Here is a 23267-nt window from a genome sequence, read left to right as displayed (position 1 = left end):
TGTCTCAAAAACAACAACAACAACAACAAAAAGGACATATTGTCTCAATAGAAACATGCAAATTATTTAAAAAATTAACATTAATAATATAATAAATGATTATCATTTAATATGAAATTGGGAATATTAGCCATTGTAGCAAAGACAGAAAGCTAAATACAAAAGATGGTGTAGAAGAATAAAACAATTGGCATATTTATAAAAAGCCTCAAAGGTCCCATCCCCCATAAAAACATCTAGAAATAAAAAGTAGAATCAGAAGAACGGTAAGACTGGAAATTTCAAACCATCCCAAAGAATATACTCTGCTTTTCTTTATATAAGCAAATATTTAAGAGCTCCAGGTATAATAGAAGCAACATATATACTTTTAAAAAATGTTTCTCAGCCATTGAGGAGTGACCCCTTCCTTTGGGGATTGTATTTCTGATATTTACATTATGATTCATAACAGTAGAAAAATTACAGCAACTACATATTTTCATTGTTGGGGATCTCCAAAATGTTTAATATAGTTGTATTAAATGCTTACAACATTAGAAAAGTTGAGAACCACTGTTTTAAGGCATAGAAATTGGCCAGCTAGGTGGCTCACAGAATAAAGGCACTTGCTCTCTAGACTGAGGATGTGGATTCAATTCTTAGGACATTCATAACAGACAGAAAAAATCCACTCTGAAGTTGTCCTTTATCTCCACATTCACACACAACATTCATGCTACTATATACACAACACATAAACACACATGCACACATAAATGCAGAGATAAAATAGATACATTAATCTTTTACTTAAATTCTATTGAGAAGAAATTCTACATTCTTGGTGCCATACTCAGAAAACAAATGTGTACATTTTTAGCATATTTTATACAATTGATTTTTGGAATATATTCAGAAAAGATAATTATAGTTAGAGAAAAACAATTTTTTCACGCATTAGAAAACACAATTTGCCAAGAAATTCTTTTTTCTACCTAAAGTATATAATCAAAAAATGTCATTTTTCAAACATATTAAAAATTTTAATGACCATAACAAGTTACTTCTATAGCTTACACAAAACCAAAAGAATAATAAATGAAGGAAATTTTCTTTTGTTTTTATTATAATTAAAATATAGGTAGCCATTTCTCACTTTCATATACAAACAAGACAAAGTGGTAAACCTCAAACTACCAGATTTTAATATTTACTTTATCATTTCAATGCTATGTCCATGTACACCAGTGATGGTAGGTAATATTTCAGCACATAGAGAATTCAGACAATAGACTCTACTATGTGTGGTTAATTTATTTTGGCAAACTGTACAAAGAAGTAGCAAAGAACTACCTTTTCAATATTATTTTTGAAATAACTGAGCAATTATGTAGAAAACAAAAATATTCAATTATCTTTAAAACCATGTATAATAACCAATAAAGAATATGCACTCTGATTTCCTAACATTAAATGGATAATAATATAAATATTGTAACCAAAGATAAACAGTATCTGAATAAACAAAATTGCAAATGAAACGGTAGACATAGCAACAGACACTGAAGAAATTCAAAGAAACATTAGGCATTACTTCAAAACCGTACTGACAAAAACTGGAAAATCTTAATGAAAGGAGAATTTTTCTAGGCACTTATAAAGTACAGTTAAACTGTTTAAACAGCTGTATAATCCCTAAAGACATAAAAGCAGTCATTGAAGGTCTCCCAAAGAAAGCCCAGGGTCAGATGGTTTTAGAAGAAAATTCTTCCAGATTTTCAAATAAGAGCTAATACCAACACCCCTCAAACTACTCTGCAAAATGGAAACAGAAGGAACACTGCCATAATCATTTTATGAAGCCACAGTCACCCTCATACCTTACCCACACAAAGACTCAACAAAGATCTTCAGACTCATTTCTCTTATGAATTCCCAATCCAAAATACTCAGCAAAATACTGGCAAACCAATTGGAATAACACATCAAAGACATCACTCATCATTATCAAACAGGGTTCATTCCAGGGATTCAACGTGGATCAACATACGAAAATCAATTAATGTTATCTATCTTATAATCATCATCAGTTTTCAACATCATTCTGCATTGTATTATTTTGTCAGTCATGTATCCTTCACTGACCTCTTCTCTTCCTCTGTGATTACCCCAAAGACGTTGGTGAACTTTGTATGTGAGAAAAAAGTCATCTTCTTTCTGAAGCATATGACTCAGCTCTACTTCTTCCTCATTTTGTACTTGCAGAAGGCTACCTTCTGACAGCCATGGTCTATGACTGCCAGGGTCCAGCCTTAACACAGGATCGGAGTTCTCAATTGGAAGCAGGGATACCTGGAAGGTGCATAATAAACACACATAGACAAGTTTTTCAGGAACAATCTGACAGGCAAGTTTTGAGGCATGAGGTTGCTCTCTCTCTCTCTCTCTCTCTCTCTCTCTCTCTCTCTCTCTCTGTCTCTCTGTTTCTCTATGCTTTCTCTGCTCTCTAGCTCTCTGAGGCTGCACACGCTCTGGACTCTCCTGCACTCTGCTTTTCTCCTGTGCACTTTTCAGAAAAGCAACACCCACACTTCTATACACCTCAGTGTGCTTTCCTTTCACTCACATACACATTCTCCATGTGCTCTCCTTTCACACACACACACACACACACTACACTCACCTCCCACACACTCCTCTCATGTATTCTCTTTTCACTCACACACACACATTCCTCTCATGCATTCTCTCTTCGCTCACACCTCACACTCACTCTTTTCTTGCACTATTTCTCACTCACTTACTCCATACTCCATACTCTTCTTGCCTTTAACTTGGCCCAGTCTTTTATTGTTACTACAAAAGCAGGTAGAAAAAAAGGCCTTGTATAATAATTGCTAAATCAAATTCAAAAGAGTAACCATATCTCACAAAGAATTAAGAATTACAATTGTTCCCCAAAGTTTCAAGCTTCCCCTACTCCCGGGCCTGTGGTCAAAATAATAATAATTGCAAACTCATTGTTACTTAAACTTTAACTTTTGACTTACTATATTTCAGATCTCAGAGCTCCAAGGTCAGTTAAGTGTATTTTTCTGTGAAGCTCTAATGATAAATGGCATGGGCAAAGCTGCCAGGCAGTGGCCAGAAAGAGACAAGTTAACCCTTAACTCAGAAGTTCTGTTATCTTTCTGCTTTTGTGAGTTACACACCATGACTCTCTTTAAAGCCTCAGTGTTTTGACTTAGTTTTACTAATATAAGATTTTATGCATTCTGTATTTGCTTATTCTTGCATTTCCAAGGGAGACCAGGAACCTCTCTCAAATGTTATGCAAAACTCATTTCATAACTTCAATAGCCTTTTCCTTTATTGGGGGCCCTGATATTAGCTTTGATTCATTTTAAAATTCATTTCTTAACATACTTTCTTCGAACTTTCTTTGCAAACCATACATTAATCTGAAACCATTCTACAGTTATTGTTTCCAAGATGAGAGTGCACAGGATGCACCTGAGCCATTAGGACTGAGCTGTGCTGTGTCCCTATGCCTCAATTTTTGATTGTTTAAGAATTATTACATCAAAGAACATTTAGTTTCACAGAATTCACCAGAGCAGAAGAAGAAAGAAATAGGGAAGTCAGATATAATAGAATAATTATGCACACCATGGCCAGTTGAAAAGCAGTCATGCACAAATGAAATCAATTAGGCCATTGTATATGGCTAAGGTTATGAGAAATGGGGAACAACTTTTTACAAAGAGCTTGCCACAGGCTTCTGAGATGTCTCCATATAGGCCTGCTGTGAGCAGTCCTCATCATGGTATGCTCTCTCTAGCATATGACCACTATGTTGTCATCTGTAGCCCACTGCTTTACAACATTGTCATGTCTCACAGGGTCTGTTTCATAATTATGATTGTGGTAAACTTACTGGGTTTCTTTGGGGCTGCTCTCCATATCACCTGTATGACAATGTTGTATTTCTTCGATGCCATATTGTTAGAAATTTATTTTTGTGATATTCTGCCATTGTTGACTCTGTCTTGTTCCAGCACTCATGATAATGAGACACTGTTGTTTATTATTGGTGGAAATTAATATCCTATCACCTATACTGGGTGTCATGATCTCTTTACTTTCATCCTAATGAACATTTGTTGCATTTGCTCCACTGACAGATGTACCAAAGCCTTTGGCACCTGTGGCTCCCACATTATGACTCTAGACATCTTCTTTAGGTTTATATCATTCATGTATTTCAAGCCATGTTCCAGCAGTAATATGTAACAGAAGAAAGTGTCTTCTGAGTTCTATACCATAGTGGTTCCACTTGCAGTGGTATACACATTACAGCTCTGCCTGCATCCCAGAAAGCCTGATGTAACTGTACACACAGAGGATACTTGCTCAAACCCAAGACAATCTCATCTACCTGCATTCCAGTAGGTACACTCCAACTCGGGACACTCAGGCCAACCAACAGCAGAGAAAAGCAGATGGTAAAAGACAAGCATAAGAACATAATCAACAGAGACCAATATAACATAGTAACATCAGAAGCCAGCTTACCCAGAACAGCAGACCCAGAATATCCTAATACACCAGAAAAGCAAGACAGTGACCTTCAATTCCATGTCATGAAGATGATAGAGGACTTTGAAAAGAATAAAAATAATTACCTTCAAGAAATACAGAAAAATAATCAAAGAGGTACAAGCTCTCAAAGAGAAAACAAATAAATCCCTTAAAGTAATACAGAAAAATACAATTAAACATGTGAGGGAAATGAACAAAATGGCCCAAGACCTAAAAATAAAATTAGAAGAAAAAAATTACAAATGGATACAATTCTGGAGATGGAAAACCCAGGAAAGAGAACAGGAACTGCAAACACAAGCATCACCAACAGAATACAAGATATGGAAGAGAGAATTTCAGATATAGAAAATATCATAAAAGATATTCATACATAGGTCAAAGAAAATGGCAACTGTTAGAAGTTCCCAACTAAAAACATCAAGGAAATTCAGGACACAATGAAAATAACAAACCTAAGAATAATAGGAATAGAAGAGAGTGAAGAATTCCAATTCAAAGGGCCAGAAAACATGGTCAACAAAATCATAGATGAAACTTCCATAACCTAATGAAAATAATGGCCACAAATATATAAGAAGTCTATAGAAAATCAAATGATTGGACTAGAAAAGAAAATTTTCTGCCACATAATATTCAAAATAGGACAAAGCAAGAATATTAAAAGTTATAATAGAAAAAGGCCAAGTAACATATAAAGGCAGACCTATCAGAATTATACTTGACTTCTCAACAGAGTCCCTAAAACCCAGAATATCCTAAAGAGATGTCTTGCAAACCCTAAGAGACCATAGACATCAGCCCAAACTACTATGCACAACAAAAATCTCAATCACCATAGATATAGAAACCAAAATATTCCATGAAAAAACTAAATAAATCCAATATCTTTCTGCTAATCCTGTCCTACATAGGATATATGAAGAAAAACACGAACACAAGGAGAATAACTACACCCAAGAAAACTCAACAAATTAATCACCTCACAGCAAAACAAAAGAAGAAAATCACAACACACACACACAGTAACACCTCCACAATCAAATAAAACAAGAATCACTGGTCATTAATCTCTCAACACCAATGGGCTCAGTTCACCAATAAAAAGATACAGGCTAACAAACTGGCTACATAAAGAGGATCCACAAGTACATGCTGCATAAAGAAACACACCTCCGCAAAAAAGATAGACACTACCTCAGGATAAAAGGCTGGAAAAATGCTTTCTAAGAAACAGACACAAGAAACAAGCTGGACTAGCCATCCTAATATTTAATAAAATAGACTTATAACCAAAAGTTATCAAATGTGATGGGGAAGGTCTCTTCATACTTATAAAGGAAAATTCCACCAAGATGAAGTTTCAATTCTGAATCTCTATGGCCCTAAATGTAAGGGTATCATACTCAGCAAAGAAATGTTACAAAATCCCAAATCACACCACTGAATCACACACAATAATAGTGGATGATTTTAACACCCTCTTCTCCCCACATGAACAGGTCATCAAACAGAAAATAAACAGAGATATAACAAAACTAACAGATGATCTGAGCCAAATGAACTTAGCAGACATCCTACAGAACATATTACCCCCCACCCCCAAATATACCTTATTCTTATAATGTCATAGAATGTTCTCCAAAATTGCTCATATAATTGGGCACAAAGCAAACATTAAAGACATAAGAAAATTAAAATAACTTCTTGAATTCTATATGATCACCACAGACAAATCCTGAAATTGAGCAATAGAAACAAGAGAATACCCTACATACACATGGAATGAACAATTCTCTACTCAGTGATTATTTGGTCAGGGAGAAATAAGAAAGAAACCAAAGACTTTCTAGAACTCAATGAAAATAAAGGTATAACATACACCAACTTAAGGGACAAAATAAAAGCAGTGCTACGAAGAACGTTCATAGCACTAAGTATCTTCATAAAAGTATTAGAGAGATCTCATACTAGCAATGCTAACCCTAACCCTAACCCTAACCCTAACCCTAACCCTAACCCTAACCCTAATCCTAGCCCTAGCTGTAACCCTAACCCTAACCCTAACCCTAACCCTAACCCTAACCCTAACCCTAACCCTAACCCTAACCCTAGCCCTAGCTCTAGCCATAACCCTAACCCTAACTCTAACTCTAACCCTAAACTTAACCCTAACAACATACATGAAAACTCTAGAACACAAGGTACCAAACCCACCCAAAAGGCCTAGACAGGAGGAAATAATATAATTCAGGGCTGAATTAATCAACTAGAAACAAAAAGAACAAACCAAAGAATCAAAACCAAGAGCTGGTTCTTTGAGAGAAGAAAAGTAAAGATAGACACACCCTTAGCTAAACTATCTAAAGACACAAAGAATATTTTCAAATTAACAAAATCAGAAATAAAAAGGGAGACATAACAACAAAGCTAAGATAATAAAATACTTATTAATTTACACTTCAAAAGCCTATACTCACAAAATTGGAAAATCTGAATGATATGAATGAATTTCTAGACTGATACCATATAAACAAAGTAAAGCAAGATCTGGTAAAGTATCCAAACAGTCCAATAACCCTAGTAAATAGAAGCTTTCTTAAAATATCCCCTTAACAAACAAACAAAACACAACAAAACAACCTACCAACCAAAACAAACAAACAAACCAACAAATAAAAACCCACAGAGTTAGACTGATTTAATGCAGAATTTTACCAGACATTCAAAGAAGAGCTAATATTAATACTCCACACACTATTTCAGGAAATAGAAACAAAAGGTACACTAGTTAATTCATTCTATGAGGTCACAGTTACCCTAATACCTAAACCTTACAAAACTCAACAAAGAGAACTTCAGACTAATTTCACTTACGAATATCAACACAAAAAAACTCAATAAAATTCTGGTAAACAGAATCCAAGAACACATAAAAATATCATTCACCACAGTCAGGTAGGCCTCATCCCTGGGATGTAGGGATGGTATAACATATAAAATTCCTTCAACGTAATCCACTATATAAACAAGCTGAAAGACAAAAAACATGGGATTATCTCATTTGATGCTGAAAAAGCCTTTGATAATATCCAACATACCTTCATGTTAAAAGTCTTGGAGAGATCAGGGATTCAAGGCACATGCCTAAACAACAAAATTCATGTATAGGAAGCCAATAACTAACATCAAATTAAATGGAGAAAAACTTAAAGCAATGCCACTAAAATCAGAGGCAAAGCAGGTTGACAATTGCTCCATATCTATGCAATACAGTACTTGAAGTTCCAGCTAGAACAGTAAGGCATCTAAAGGAAATCGAGGAGAATACAAGTTGGAAAAAAAAGGAAGGGAAACTATCGCTATTTCAGATGATATGGTAGTGACCTGCAAAATTGTACTAGAGAACTTCTGCAGCTGATCCACAACTTCAGCAAAGTTGGCTTGATCTAAAATCAACTCAAAGAAATTAGTAGCTCTCCTTTATACAAAGGATAAAAGTACCAAGAAAGAAATTAGGGAAACAACAGTATTTACAATAGCCATAGAGAGTATAAAATATACTGATATTACTCTAACTAAGCAAGTAAAACACCTCATGCCAAGAACTTCAAGTTCATGAAGAAAGAAACAGAAGACTTCAGAAGATGAAAAAGACTTGTATCAATGATTGCTAGTATTAACACAGTGAAAATAGCAATCCTGTGAAGTTCAATCCAAGGATTTAGTGAAATCCCCTTTTGATATTTTTATATACTTTGAAATAGAAATTCTGAGCTTCATAAGGGTAGTCAAAACAATCCTGAACAATAACATAATAAAACAAAACAAAACAACAACTACAAAACCAAAAAACCCAAAACAACAACAACAACAACAAAACCTCTGTGGAGGACTCACCATCCCTGACCTCAAGCTATACTATAGAGGAATAGTAATTAAAAACTGATATTGTACAGAGACAGACAAGTTGATCAATGCAACAAAATAAAACAGACAGAAATAAACCCTTACACAAAAGGCTCTTGATTTTTGACAAAGAAGCCAAAACCATACATTGGAAAAAAGAAAGCATCTTTTATAAATGGTACTGGTCTAACTGGATGTCTTCATGTAGAAAAATGCAAATAAATCTATATTTAACACCCTGTAAAAAGTCTAAGTAGATAAAGGGCTTCAACATAAACCCTGACACATTAAATCTAATTGTCAAGAAATTGGGAAATAGCTTTGAATGCCTTGACACAGGAGACAATTTCCTAAACAGAACACCAATGTTCTTAAGCCCTAAGAACAAAAATTAACAAATCAGACTTCATGAAACTAAAAGGCTTTTGTAAGGCAAAGGACATTGTCCACAAGACAAAACATCAGATTACAGATTAGGAAATTATCTTAATTACCCATACAATCAACAGAGGGATGATAACCAAAACATGTAAAGATCTCAACACATTAAACTCCAACAAACTAAGTAACCCAATTATAAAAATGGTGTATAGAGATAAACAGAGAATTCTTAACAGGAATCTCAAATGTCTAAAAAGTACTTAAAAATGTTCAACATCCTGAATCATCAGGCAAATGAAAATCAAAATGACCCATGAGATGACATCTTATACCAATTAGAATGCCTAAGATCAAAAATTCAAGGGACAGGTCATTCTAGGGAGGATGTTTCAAATGGGAATCACTCCTCTACTGGTGTTGAGATTGCAAACTTGTACATCAACTCTTGAAATTAATCTGGGTGTTTCTTAGAAAACTAGAAAAATTCTACCTGAATACCCAGCTATACCACTCCTGGTCATATACTATAAAGATAATCTACCATACCCTAAGGGTACACGCTTAGGTAGAAGCTTTATTTGTAATAGGGAGAAACAGAAAAAACTGAGATCCCCAGCATATAGTTAGCAGTTAGGCAGCTCAGTCTTCATGGTTGCCTTGACAGCCTCAGTAGGAGGGGATGTGCCTAATCTAGCTGACATTTGTTGTTCCAGAGAGGGGAGATACCTAGTGGGGAGCACCCTCTCAGAGAAGGGGAAGAGGGTTAGAGGGAGGGATTCTTTGTAAAGGGGACTGGGAGTGGAAGCATCATTTAATTAATTAATAACAAAAGAATGTAAATGGAAAAAGTATATGTACAATATGGTTAAATTTAATCATTTCCCAACATATAAAAAGATATTTAAGAGTGAAAATTCCCCATACCTTAGAAAACCATATCTGTGATCTGTTTGTTTATACTACATAAAAGACAATATTAAAAAAATATCCTGGAAGTAGAAGAGTCAGAACAAGTATAAAACCCAGAGGGGATGGAAACCTCTCTCAAAGGCCTCGGGAAAAATGTAAACAATTTTTTTTCTTTTTCTTTTTTTGAATTTTAAGTTGCCTAAAGCTGAGCAAAATAAAATTATTTTCTGTAAATAAAAAAATCAATAAAATGTAGTTTAAAAAGTAACTGCTATGTAACTTAATTTGTATCCTGATGGATGACTTGTAAATACATAGCAAGTACTTTCTTTCATCATTACTCTTGGGACAGATGGTTATGTGAGGCCCAGAAGACATTCCTACAGGCTGTTATTAAACGCTGGGCACTACAGGGAATTTGTAAATTTATTATTGTTTTGTTTCATAATAAATCCCAAGACTCAAGAGCATCACATACAAGTTGTATCACAACACACTCATGATTATATGTTCTTGGAAGTTAGAGGTGATCTTAGGACATGGAGTTTCCTCTATTAGATGAATATTGGTAAATCACTTGAGCCAAAAGTTTTAATTCAGTGTTTGACACATGTGTGTAAGAATTGGGAGGTATTTCTTTGAATGTAATAATAGTTATCTGTTACATTAAAAAGAAACCAAGCAATTTATAAGAACTTCGTTTTATGTGCAGAACTTAGGTAAGTGCCTAGTATCATTTATGACAACAATATATGTCATAGAAGAACAGTTGGGATAACCATCATGTTCATGCACATGTAACATCTCAGTTTTACATGGCAGTATTGGTTCAGTATACTCTCCAGCAGCTAATATCTCCTGTCTATTTTTATATCATTTTTTGCTGTTCTTTTTTTAAGACTGGGTTGCATAATCTAAAAGGATGGTTTACAGTCCAAATTTAACCAGCTGTGGAACAGAGAATCTCAGTAGGAATCCATGACTCTGAAGTATTTTATTTCCTAAAACTTTTCTGTAGGATGTATTTAACAGGCTTCTGTATCTTGCCAATTAACTGACACACATCTCCAAAAGAAATAGAGCAAGGGATAAACCAACCTTAAATATATCATTCTTTGGTAAACAGAAATTTCAGCTTTCTTATTTATCTTGAAGGAATAATTTTAGACCATGAGAAGATAAATCATTAATCTTCTAAGTTTACTCCTGGCTTACAAGCACTAGACTGAAACACTCTATGGGATAGAGTCAATGTCACAATTTCTCTCAGGCTGGAGAATAGTGCTTGCTACTTTCAATTTCACTTCAAAATTCGGAAGTTAGAACATGTGTGAAAAGCACATATTCTCAAGTGTTACTATATTTTCATCTGCAAAGGTGAAGTGGTTGGGATGAAAAGGAAATGTAGAAATCTATACTTCTTATTCCAAGCTCAGATATTTTTCACATCTCTACACTGTATGACAATATTCAAGTTTTTAAATGTATATTACATATTGATTAGTATCAGTGGTTTGGTTGGTCAAAGCAATTCTTAAAATGTTGTATTCTCATTCTTGGTTCACATTAAACCTCACTAAATGACTTGTCCAAAGTGTCAAACTTACCAGAAATAAAGTCAACCTTTGAAATGAAGCCTTTATTGATGCTGAGACTATCCACAATTTCAGCCTTTTAATTTATTTTTTCTTCTTCTTAACCAAGATATATGTAAAATCCCGAGGTTATGAAGTTTGACCACTTTATTTGCAGCTGGAGTATTACTTCATTTCAATACCCTCATGTTCACTCTCTCAATGAGAATAATAAAAAAAAAAACACTCATTGAAATCATTAGTGAAAATTTGTGGATTTGTTCTTTGTCCTCGTAGATCATCTTGAGACCACAGTCTAAGAAATATAACTCAAATCTATTCACATAAGGGCTTCTTTTTCTTAAAGAGTGCTTCGAAGGAATATTCTTTCATATTTTCCCAAGTATTTAATATCAATTTGATAAGATCTGTTAAAGCCAGAAATACTTATTTTCCTTTTTCTATGGTTTCCTCAAAACTAATTTTCTAGAAATTATATAAAATTCTGAGATAATGTACTCGCTGCTGGAATTGCTCTCCCGCTGTTTTAATCCTATTGAGGATACTACACAAGTGACCATTTTGACTATAATTGAAATGGAGCAAACTCTCCTTGTGAAACTTGGGGTAAGCAAGTGTAGAACAGAAGGTTGAGTTTCATCACTGTAGAAACAGCTATTTAGCAGCGTTTATGAACACAGCAGGGATCTAGGGGTTGTTCAATGAGAGACCGTTTTCTTTTTGTAGTGACTGAATGCTTTTTACACATGTACATCTCCACCTTTCCTCCAGATGGAGACTGAAGAACCAAAAGTATTTGCAAAGCAGTGGACTTGAGACTTTACCATTTTCTTGTTTGTAGGAATTTTGAAGATTACCATATGTAAAGAAAATAGAGAAACAGATCTAGAATCTTCCACAGTCTTTTCCTCTTTTTACTTTCTTGACTTATGTTGTTGAAATTTTGTTGGATTGTTTCACATAGCTTGTTTTGTTTTTTGAGAAAGAGTTGAACAATGAAACCTAGATTGATACTATAATGTATATGGCCAAAACTGCTATCAAAGCCACATCAATCCTGTCTGGGATCCTTGAGTTGTGTTTTAAATGGATGAGCAAACACACACAGAATTTCTGCTATTCGTCTGACTGCACATGCTTCTTCCTTTCCTTAGGGCAAAATTAACTTTGCTGTTACATAAAGAAGATTGAATCTTTCTAAGTCAGTAAGGAAACATTTTATTTTGTGATCAAATTTCACAAGAGAGACATTTGAAAAAGATATATTTCTGTCCTTTGACAGGAGATGAAAATATTACAATGGTAGTTTTGTAAGCTCTGTTTGAACCTTTAGTTTTATTTGGAAGAGGAGTAAAGGTCTTCCACAAATATATATTGTGTTTTTGTATGAAATCAGGCATGTCCATTGTAGTATGACAGTAAACTAAACTCTGATTTTCTATTTCCACAGAAATCATCAAAGAATGGGCACTGGGAATCATTCTGCAGCAGTTGTGTTCGTCTTGGTGGGATTAACACAACAGCCTGAGCTCCTGCTGCCCCTCTTCATTCTGTTCTTGGGCATCTATGTGGTGACTGCAGTGGGCAACCTAGGCATGATCCTGCTCATCACAGTCAGCCCACTGCTGCACACTCCCATGTACTATTTCCTCAGCAGCTTGTCCTTTGTTGATCTCTGCTATTCCACTGTCATTACACCCAAGATGCTAGTGAACTTCCTTGGAAAGAAAAATGTGATTGTCTATTCAGAGTGCATGGCCCAGCTCTTTTTCTTTGTAATCTTTGTGGTGGCTGAGGGTTACCTTCTGACTGCCATGGCATATGATCGCTATGTGGCTATCTGCAGACCATTGCTGTATAATGTGATCATGTCCTCTAGACTCTGCTCACTGCTAGTTCTGGTTGCTTTCATTTTAGGCTTTATGTCTGCCTTAGCACACACAAGTGCTATGATGAATCTGAGCTTCTGTAAATCTCACATCATAAGCCATTACTTTTGTGATGTTCTTCCCCTCCTAAACCTCTCCTGCTCTGACACAAAGCTGAATGAACTTCTTCTATTTATCATTGCAGGATTCAACACCTTGGTACCCACCCTAGCTGTTGTCATCTCCTATGTCTTCATCTTCTGCAGCATCTTGCACATAAAGTCATCAAAGGGCAGGTCCAAAGCATTTGGAACCTGCAGCTCTCATCTCATGGCTGTGGGGATTTTCTTTGGCTCGATCACATTCATGTATTTCAAGCCTCCTTCAAGTAACTCTCTAGAGCAAGAAAAGGTGTCTTCTGTGTTCTATACCACAGTGATCCCCATGCTGAACCCATTGATATATAGTTTGAGGAACAAAGACGTAAAGAAAGCATTGGGCGGATTTGTGGCAGGGAGATAAGTCTTATATTCAACATATGATACATGGTAGAAGTGAATTTTTCTAATGCAAATATATTCTCTCCATTAATTTTTCTTTCTCTTTTGAAATATTCAGCATATCTATGCTTGTGGTACTGAGATTAATCTCAGAGCATTTCGTGTTTTAGGCAAGAACTATACCATGGGGCTATATCTAATTTCCATATTTTTAAAATGCCTTACCACATAGAGTGATTCAGTTTTCCAGCAAAACAGAAAATATTTTGTAAATATCATATCATTGCTTTGACAGGAAAACTGAACTTTTTCTGTTACATAAAAGGAATGACGTGGCAGATTTTCTTTAATCTGAATCTTTTCATCCTACTATTCAGAGTCGATTATTGAAACCATTCTATGTTTGGAGTTCAGCAGTAAGGTGTGTGGTCTCATACACCCTTTCAAGATCCAGAAACAATGGTGAGCGGCTGTATATAACAGGCTCAACAGAAGTAAGCTCAGCTTCTTTAATTCAAGATTGTGATGACTGTTATATTTAGATGATATAATTTTGCTTCCTTTCTCCCTATCTTCTAGGTCTTATTCTCCCTCCTTAACCCCCATCTGTAATGTTTTTTTGAGCCTTAAAGGGGATAGTAGTACAAATGACTTAATTAGGCTTCAGGCCTTGTCTATCACTTTTCCCCAGCATTTAAGGTAGCCATTACTCTCTATTTACCACTGTTCATTGTAACTGGAAACTTCTCTAATTAGTCTTGAGAACCTCTTTTGCCTAAGAAACTAAACAAAATAGATGACAGCTTGGAATTATGACTATTTAGAAAATAAATCTTAGTATTTCCTGCCACAGAACTGATCTGAAGACTACTGATAGAATCTGGGATTAGGGGAGTCACTATCTTCAGTAGTATCAGCACAGTGACCATGAAACTCCAACACATAGTTCTAACCCCAAGGATGCAAATGTTACTGGACATAACCAGGGGGCAGAAAAATGTATGGATAATGTGAAATGATATTGTTAGGAAAAAAAGGACTAGACATGGGTAGGACAGAGATAAGAGAGGCTGGAATTTAAAGAAGAAAAATGCAAGATGCATAAAACGTGTAAGAAATAGTCAAAGTATGAACTGTATATTTTTAAAATGAAAACCTGCAATTAGGCTGTTCACTGATACTGAATATTTATAAATATGCAACTCATCTGTAGGTCCATTCATTAATATTTGAGAGAACAAGACAAATGCACAAGAAAATCAACAGCAACTCAGGAAAAAAACAGTTGAAGATGGGCAGTTTCATTGTGTAGCTTTTGTGCAATGTAACTTAATATGGTTGTTCTATTCAGATTATTCAAGATTCTCAATTTCCATTAGGTCCTGACTCTCATGAGTTGATAGTTCCTTATACTAAGATAATGATAAAGAAGTGTACACCCACCTCTTCGTGATTATTATTAAGTATAAATTGTTGTTCAATTAGCTACAGTATAATAAATCCCCTGAGAGTATAAAAATGAGGAAAGAAAATATTTATTTTTAATTGCAGACAATATAGTAGCTTACTCCTAAATTCCTAGAGAATTAGCAATAAAAATAACATAAAACTTCAGTGAGGTATTGGGAGATAAATTAATACTCAGAATTCAGTGGGAAATATATGTAGCTACAAGACATAAACCCCGTAATGAGGTATACAGAATATATGTGCATGTACTGAACAAAAAAAAGTGAAGAATTTATCTGAAGAAAATTCTCAAATACACTTAAATAAGCAACAAACAAAAAACCTTAATACTTGAATAGAATGTATCAACATTTAAAGATACTAGTTTTTAAAATGATTTACAAATTTGACAAAACACTAACAGAATCCCCATAATAATTTTTATGTTTCTTGCCACTTACTTTTTACTTAGGAAAACATCATACACATAAATTTATCCAGGGGAAGTTGAAGCACATGAAACTGAACCTATTTAAGAAAAAAACATTACTTTTGATACACTTACAAATTTTGGTACTGTTACTGCTGTCAAAATGGCAATTGATTGTGTTTCTTGACTCTTCTTTTGACCTCTGCCCATACACAATAGCTGATATTTACATAGTCACAGTAAACTGGAGATGGGCATTTGTATTATTTCATATTTTATCAATATGTGCTTATGTTTTCTTTATCAACGTAATCATTCAAATATTATGTATATATCTATTTTTATTATTTTGAATTCTATTGTATTATGGATTTATGACAATATAGTCACTTAGTTATTGGTGATCATCAAGATATCTTTGTCTATTACAATTATAGTTGTTATCAGTTCCATAATGGCAATATATACACATATATAATTTAAACGAATACCTAGTTGAAATTCTTGTACTATGTTAAGTGAGCCCTTAGTCATTCATCAAACAGCCAATGTGCTTCTGAATGAGATAAATTTAAAGTTTTTAACATTTACAGATAAGAGCCATTTGGTGTAATTTAAAGACAAAATTTGATTTTATACTATTATTTTGATATTATCTATTTTAATGTATGCCTATTTTATGCCTTTTGAATTTGCTTCTTCCAATGATAAAATATACAAAATGTGTTCTCATGTGCTCAATAATCATTTATTTTTTGTATCAGTAGTGTTAATATTGATAACATTGGTTAATAATTGAATCAGGGAGGGTTATACTCAAAAACCCCAACATGCCTCTGCCAACTATTGACTATTACTATGATTTGTTATGAATCAGATTCATTAATATTTATTCTTCTGCATTAATGAATAAATTGTTTACCAATAACCAGAAGAGTCTGTTATGTATTAACAGATAAATTAAATTTGGATTAGAAATTTTTTGGAAGAATTCTTATTTTTACAAAAATTCAGAGAATATAGGTACTTGAGAAAAGCTCCAAATTTGAGATCTAGCTTAAAGGCTTAGTGTATCACAAAGCCTTCATCTAAGTTTATAAATGAAATTTTAGTAAAAATTTGAAGGATATTTTTAAGTGAAATTATTATTATACTTTAGTTATTAAGGAAAATATAATTCTCATAAATTGGGACAATGCAGTAAACTAAATCACTTCTTTACCTACTAAATACATCTCGTGTTTTCTGTACATAGTACAAAATCAAGCTATATAATATTGGGCTTAGAGGAGGCATTTAGGACAAGACCGCCTTCGACAGGATCTTGCCATCTCAGTGATCTACCTACTGTCAGTACTGGTTCCCTAACACTTCATTAATCAGTATTTTTGTTCCCTCTTACACCATCCCTTCAAGTGAACAATCACTCCACTGATGTTTATTTGTTCAGTAAATATAAAACACTGCTTATATCATATTTCTTCTTTTAATGAATGCTTTTTGAAGTTATCTTTCATTTTGTGATTATAATTACATCATTCTGCCCCCTTTTCTCCCTGCAAACCCTTCTATATGCTCATACTTATTCTCTTTCTAATTCATGCCATCTAGTTTTCATTAACTGTTTTTACATAGAGCTAGTGATGTCATGCATCTTGGAAGAAAACTTGCAACTGCCACTTTACTACACCACCAAAATACTTAGCTACAATCTTAATAGTTTTCCTTATACCCACAGATAATAAATACTCTTTTAAAGACAAGGAATATAAATATAATTTTAAAAGTAATGAAGTAGAGACTATGGCTCAGATCCCAGAATCTACTTTAGGCATGTCCTGTAACTCTAGCTCAAAACAATTTGAGATTATCTTCTGGACAAAAAAGGCATATGAACATACATAGAGTGCACATACTCACAAAGATACAGACATTCTCACACATATACACCTACACACAAATACATACTGTCTGTAAATAGATAGATGATAGAAAGATAGAAAGATAGATAGATAGATAGATAGATAGATAGATAGATAGATAGATAGATGAGAGAGAGAGAAAGAGAGAGAGATACATAAGACAGTGATTCTACCTGTATATCATTGATGCACACAAGAAAAAAGGAAATCTACAGGAGGACATAGAAATGACAGTTTCGGTGTAAGGAAAGTGTCTGAAATGACAAATGAATTGCAGCTTAGACTTAGGCATTTATATGTGCTGACAATTCCATACCCAAATTTAAATTTTTTTAGAAATTAAAACCAACTGAATCTGCCTGCCATTCACAAAGTTTCCTCATCTACTACCTATAAATTCTGTTTCACCACTCTTGCTGTATGACCAACACTTACATCTTCATAGGTGACTGAAGATATAAGTACTCTGTTTCATCCATAAGAACACAATTGTTACCCATCTAGATATAAGTTTTCCAGTATATCTTAGTTATAATTCATGATTTTTCAGTTATGTTTCAGAAATCACAAATACATAACAATGCCATGTGATTGAAATTCTTCGATTTCTATCAAGAATTCCAAGACTTTGAAGTGAAATGTCATTTATTTTAGATGTTTATGGAAAAAACCAAAAAAAGATTGTGTTGATGAAGTAGTAAGTAAGAAGGAAAGGTACAATAGTAGAGATAAGAGCATAAGTCAGCCAAGGAAATTTCCAGATATTCTGATAATTGGAAAGAGATACACTTTGCTGATAAAATAATTTATTAGTTTATCATTAGTTGTTTGTTCTTAATCATTAAGATTCCAAAAGCAGTGGTGACATCTGTGCTATCTATTGCACAGAAAGGAAAGGCATTTGAAGACACTATAGTATTAAAGTATTAGGATCTAAGCCCCTCTCTATCACTTTTTGGATAGCATAGGCCCTTGCTGTAACATTTTCTTTAGAGAACATTTTACTTCCTTATTTCTTAGGCTATATATCAAAGGATTCAGCATAGGTGTCACCAAGTTATTCAAGACCTGAACAGCTGCATTAAGCCAGGGATTGGGGGTGGGCTGGAGGTATATAAGGACCACTGGCATAAAGGCAAGAAGGATGGCCATGAGATGGGCACTGCAGGTAGAAAAGGCTCTATGCCGCCCCTCAGTAGAGCGGATCTGCAGAATGGAGCAAAGGATGAAGCTGTAGGAGGTGAGGATGAGGAGGAAGCAGCTGAGGGGCATCAGGCCCACACTGATGAGCCCAACCATCTCCAGGGCTGACGTGTCTGCACAAGCCAGCTTGAGCATCACAGGGATATCACAGAAGTAGTAGTCCACCTCATTGGGACCACAGTAGGGCAACTGGAAGGTGAGAGTCGTCAGAAAAGTAGCCTGAATACAGCCAAAAATTGATGTCCCCGTGGCCAGGATGGCACACATTTTGTGGTTCATGATTATTGAGTATCTTAGAGGAAAGCATATGGCAATAAAACGGTCATAAGCCATCACTGTGTACAGGAAACACTCAGTACAACCAAGAAAATGGTAGAAGAAGAGCTGGCACACACAGCCTGCATAGGAGATGGCTCTGCTATTTCCTGAGAGGTAGAATAGCATCTTGGGAGAGCTCACAGAAGGGAAAAATATGTCACACACTGACAGCTGGCACAGGAAGAAGTACATAGGGGTGTGAAGGCGAGTGGAGGAGACAATTGTGAGGAGTATGAGCAAGTTCCCAACTAGGGTGAAGATGTAGAAAGACAAAAACAGGACAAAGAGCATGGTCTCCACACCCTCTGTGTGTGGGATGCCCAGCAGGATAAACTGAGTCACTACTGAAAGATTCCTCATAGCTTTGAGAATGGCTGATTTTAAACCAGAATAGAGATCACCAAGACATGACTAATGAAGTCAAAATGTGTTAGGTGCCATAAGAACCTCGCCCCAAGATGGAGATGGCCACCTGAGGGCCGAGTGATAAACAAGTCCTTATTAGGTGTGAAGGCTGTGCTTCAAGGTGGCCTGATCTTACGCAAGCGTCACGAGCCTATGGAGAGATGATACCTGGCATAAATTCATGGGCTCCTGGCAGGGTTTATAAGCTGCGCCCGGGAAGGGATCGCAGACTCGCCATCTTGACCACCAACTGCTAACCATCCTGAGTAAACTGCTGTGAGAAGGAACCAGTTGTTCCGTGTCTTAATTCCTGCTGGTCAGGGTTGGCGCAGCACATTTAAAATGAAAATTTCCCTCATGTATATGTTGTTTGTTTATTTGTTTGTTTGTTTAACAAACATCCTTATGTTACAGGAGCAGATCTACATTGAGAAAAAAATAAAAACAATAAAGTGTATTAGTTTAACTGAGGACTTTTAATTTTTGCTGAGTTGTACAAAAGTCCAACCTTGATTTGAAATTTACTCATGTTGATCTTGACATGCTAAAGATTATAATTAAGATTATAGCCAGAATAAAATTTATTAAGGACTTTGAGAAACAAAAGAAAGCAAACATAGAAAAAGAGTTCAACATCCATACAACACTCCATTCATAAGAGAGATTCTGCTTCTTCCTCTTTGCTCTCTTGTTTGGTGTAGAAAGTGAGTTAACATTATAGGACTGAAATCTGTTATGTTCAGTTTCTGTCATAACTAGGACACACGTGGGAGGAACAGTCATCCCCAGAGCAGAGTACATCAATTGTTTATCCAACACCAAATGATATGCCTTAAAAACAAACACACAAATAAAATTAGACATAATGAGCAGGTTTTATTTAGGAATATATGTATATATATATATATATATATATATATATATATATATATATGTAACAACAAATAATGAAAAATAAGGCCATGAATTTTAAAAAGAACAAGGAGAGTATATATGCGAAGAATTTGCCAAGGAAAAGGAAAAAATTATCTAATTGTTATAATTTCAAATAAATATAAGAAATAAGTAAATAAACTATAGGATTGTGTCCTGATTGGGACAATCAATCTAGAGTATATAAAGTAACCCATATTTTCTAATGCATTAGATAAGTGTCTATAGAAAAAGAATAGAATGCTTTTATTCCCTTAGTATCTTTCCCAGTAATTCCTTCTGTACTCGCTTCCTTTCCTCTCTCTTTCTGCTTCATTCCAGCTGTGCCTACAACTCTTATAATTTGGAAAAATGTATAAACAGCATACGAAACAAAATTTGTAGATAAGACTTTTTTGGGTGACAAGGGAGGAGCCCAAGAATCCATGGCAGTGATCTTAGATTTGACTCACAACATTGGATATGAACCTGAAGGAGCTACCTCCTGTACAACAGCAATAATCCGTGGAATGATAGAGATACCAACACACTCACTAAACTTTCAGCCCAAAGTTCATCTGATCTAAAAAAATGCACACAGGGATAGAGTACAGAGTGAGAGAATGGCCAACCAATAACTGGCCCAACTTCCATCCCATGGGCAAACACCAATCCCTGACATTATTAATAATACTCTGTTTCGTTTGCAGACAGGAGCATGTTCTCTGAGAGACCTCACCCAGCAGCTGACTCAGACAGATGCAGGTACTCACAGACAAACAGTGGATGGAGCTTAGGGGATCTTTAGGAAGAATAGGAGGAAGCATTTCTGGGCCTAAAGTGGATAGAGACTCAGCAGGAAGACCACCAGGGTCAACTAGCCAAAATTCATGGGGCTCTCAGGATCTGAACCAAAGAATGTACTAGAGCTGGACCTAGGCCTACCTTCATAGATAGCAGATGTGCAGCTTGACGTTCATGCAGTTCTTGAATAACTGGAGCAGGATCTATCCCAATAGCTGTTGCCTGTCTGTGGGATGTGTTCTTCTAGCTGGGCTGTGTTGTCTGGCTTCAGTGGGAGAGGAGTCGCCTAGCCTCATAGAAACTTAAAGTGCCGGTGTCAGGGATGGATACTCAGGAGGCCCCCACCGACTCAGAGCAGAAGGGAAGGGGTATGGGAGAAGGACTGTGGGTTTGGGATGACAGGGAGGGGGGCAGTGAGCAAGATGTAAAGTGAATATGTATAAAAATAAAATTATTTTTTTAAAATAAAACCTTTTGGACAAGGTCTCCTTACATTGTCCTGTCCTCATATTTCTTTTTCTTCTTTCTGACTATGGTTCTGTCTCTTTCTTTCTCTGTCTATCTCTGTCTCTATGTCTCTTTGTCTTTGTCTCTGTCTCTTTCTCTTTCTGTCTCTGTCTGTCTGTCTGTCTCTACCTCTCTTTTTCTGTGTGTGTGTGTGTGTGTGTGTGTGTGTGTGTGTGTGTGTGTGTTGGTAGAGTATATATTTCTATAAACAAGAAAATTATGGAAGCAAACAAAGACTGGGCTTGCTTCTAGGTATAAATTCCTAGAATGTAAGTAAGGATTATGACAGAGATTTGAAGAATTCAGACCACTTGTCTCATGTTCAGCCTTCAGTGGAGTTTTGGTGACACAACAATAAAGAGCTCTGTAAGGCTTTATCAGTAGTTCTAGAAACATTGCCTATGAAGAAAAACAGGTATGATTGACTGCTACTAGCTGTTTTGATTAACACAAGAAACCAAACCCAAATCAGTACCGTCTGAAAAATTTCAACACAGTACAGAGTCGAAATAAGACATGAAGTATATTGAGTGCAAATCTAAAAAGCAAATAAGAAAATGCCATAAATTCCCATACATTAGATCTGAGATTATACAGATATTATTTTTAATATTACAACATTTATTATAATGTTCCACGAGGTATGGATAATGAGATGGATATTTGAAATGACTAGAGAGATAATCTGTCTCAACCAAAACACGTATAAAAACTTAAGACAAAAAATTGACATTGAAAATACAATGAATACTTAAAAATAGATACATTTAATATGAAATTGACAGTCCTAAACGTTTAGCAAAAGAAAGAAAATCAAATGGGAGGGGATGTGTTGAAAAACCTAATAATTTTCACCTTTGAAAATAGGTCTCTAAAAATCCCACAGAAAATCCTATATAAAAAAATAGAATTAGAAGAACAGTAAGATCAGAAAATATTAAAACAATATGTAGAAAATATCCAGACTTTGTTATATAAAGAAACAAAGCATGATGTTAAAATTAAATTGTTTTCAGTTATAACAAAAGGATCATACACATTTTAAGACACTTTTCTCAACCTATAGGTTGCAACCACTATGAGGATTGCATATGAGATATCCTGCATCTCAGATATTTACATTATGATTCATACCACTGCAGTTATGAATTACAGTTAGGAAGTAGCAGTGATATGCTTTTACGGGTGTGGTCAGCACAACATGAGGAACTGTATTATAAGTTTGTAGCATTAGGAAGACTGAGAACCAATGCATTAAGACATAGAGACTTACAAGCCAGGTTGCTCAGGGCATAAAGGCAGTTGCTTCCTAGACAGCAGACATAAATTCAGTCCACATAACCCACAAAACAGACAGAGAAAATCTACTCAAGTTGATCTCTAAAGTCAACACACCAGACACACACACACACGCACACACACACACATCTTATAGATGCACAGATTAAGAGACAAAATAGATATATTAATTCTTACAAAAGAATAGTATATATAATTTTTAAATGCAAACAAAAAATACTCAGGTATTTCTCTAGCTTGAGGAAAACAGGAAACATTTTTGAATACATTTT

At 35.1% G+C, this 23267-nt stretch overlaps 2 protein-coding genes across 2 annotated transcripts; one reads left to right on the top strand and one right to left on the bottom strand.

The window, feature by feature from the left end:
• Window positions 1-10281: 10281 nt before the first annotated feature.
• On the top strand, window positions 10282-17064 carry LOC117702092 (olfactory receptor 8D1-like). Its single transcript, XM_076706370.1, has 2 exons — window positions 10282-10502; window positions 12829-17064. Exon 2 carries the CDS (start codon window positions 12842-12844, stop codon window positions 13766-13768), a length of 927 nt encoding a protein of 308 aa, XP_076562485.1. The 5' UTR covers window positions 10282-10502; window positions 12829-12841; the 3' UTR covers window positions 13769-17064.
• A 1186-nt stretch (window positions 17065-18250) lies between these two features.
• LOC117702091 (olfactory receptor 10D1B-like) lies at window positions 18251-19799 on the bottom strand. Its single transcript, XM_034493410.2, has one exon. The coding sequence runs from the start codon at window positions 19426-19428 to the stop codon at window positions 18496-18498; it is 933 nt and encodes a 310-aa protein (XP_034349301.1). The 5' UTR covers window positions 19429-19799; the 3' UTR covers window positions 18251-18495.
• Window positions 19800-23267: the final 3468 nt, after the last annotated feature.

Source organism: Arvicanthis niloticus, unplaced genomic scaffold (assembly GCF_011762505.2).
Source record: "Arvicanthis niloticus isolate mArvNil1 unplaced genomic scaffold, mArvNil1.pat.X pat_scaffold_433_arrow_ctg1, whole genome shotgun sequence".
Classification (NCBI taxonomy): Eukaryota; Metazoa; Chordata; class Mammalia; order Rodentia; family Muridae; genus Arvicanthis; species Arvicanthis niloticus.
The sequence above is the reverse complement of the archived record's forward strand: the minus strand, read 5'-3'. Positions and strand labels throughout refer to the sequence as shown.

Bases quoted from the DNA above. Each gene is read 5' to 3' on its own strand.
- LOC117702092 (XM_076706370.1), top strand. From the start codon at position 12,842: ATGGGCACTGGGAATCATTCTGCAGCAGTTGTGTTCGTCTTGGTGGGA.
- LOC117702091 (XM_034493410.2), bottom strand. From the start codon at position 19,428: ATGAGGAATCTTTCAGTAGTGACTCAGTTTATCCTGCTGGGCATCCCA.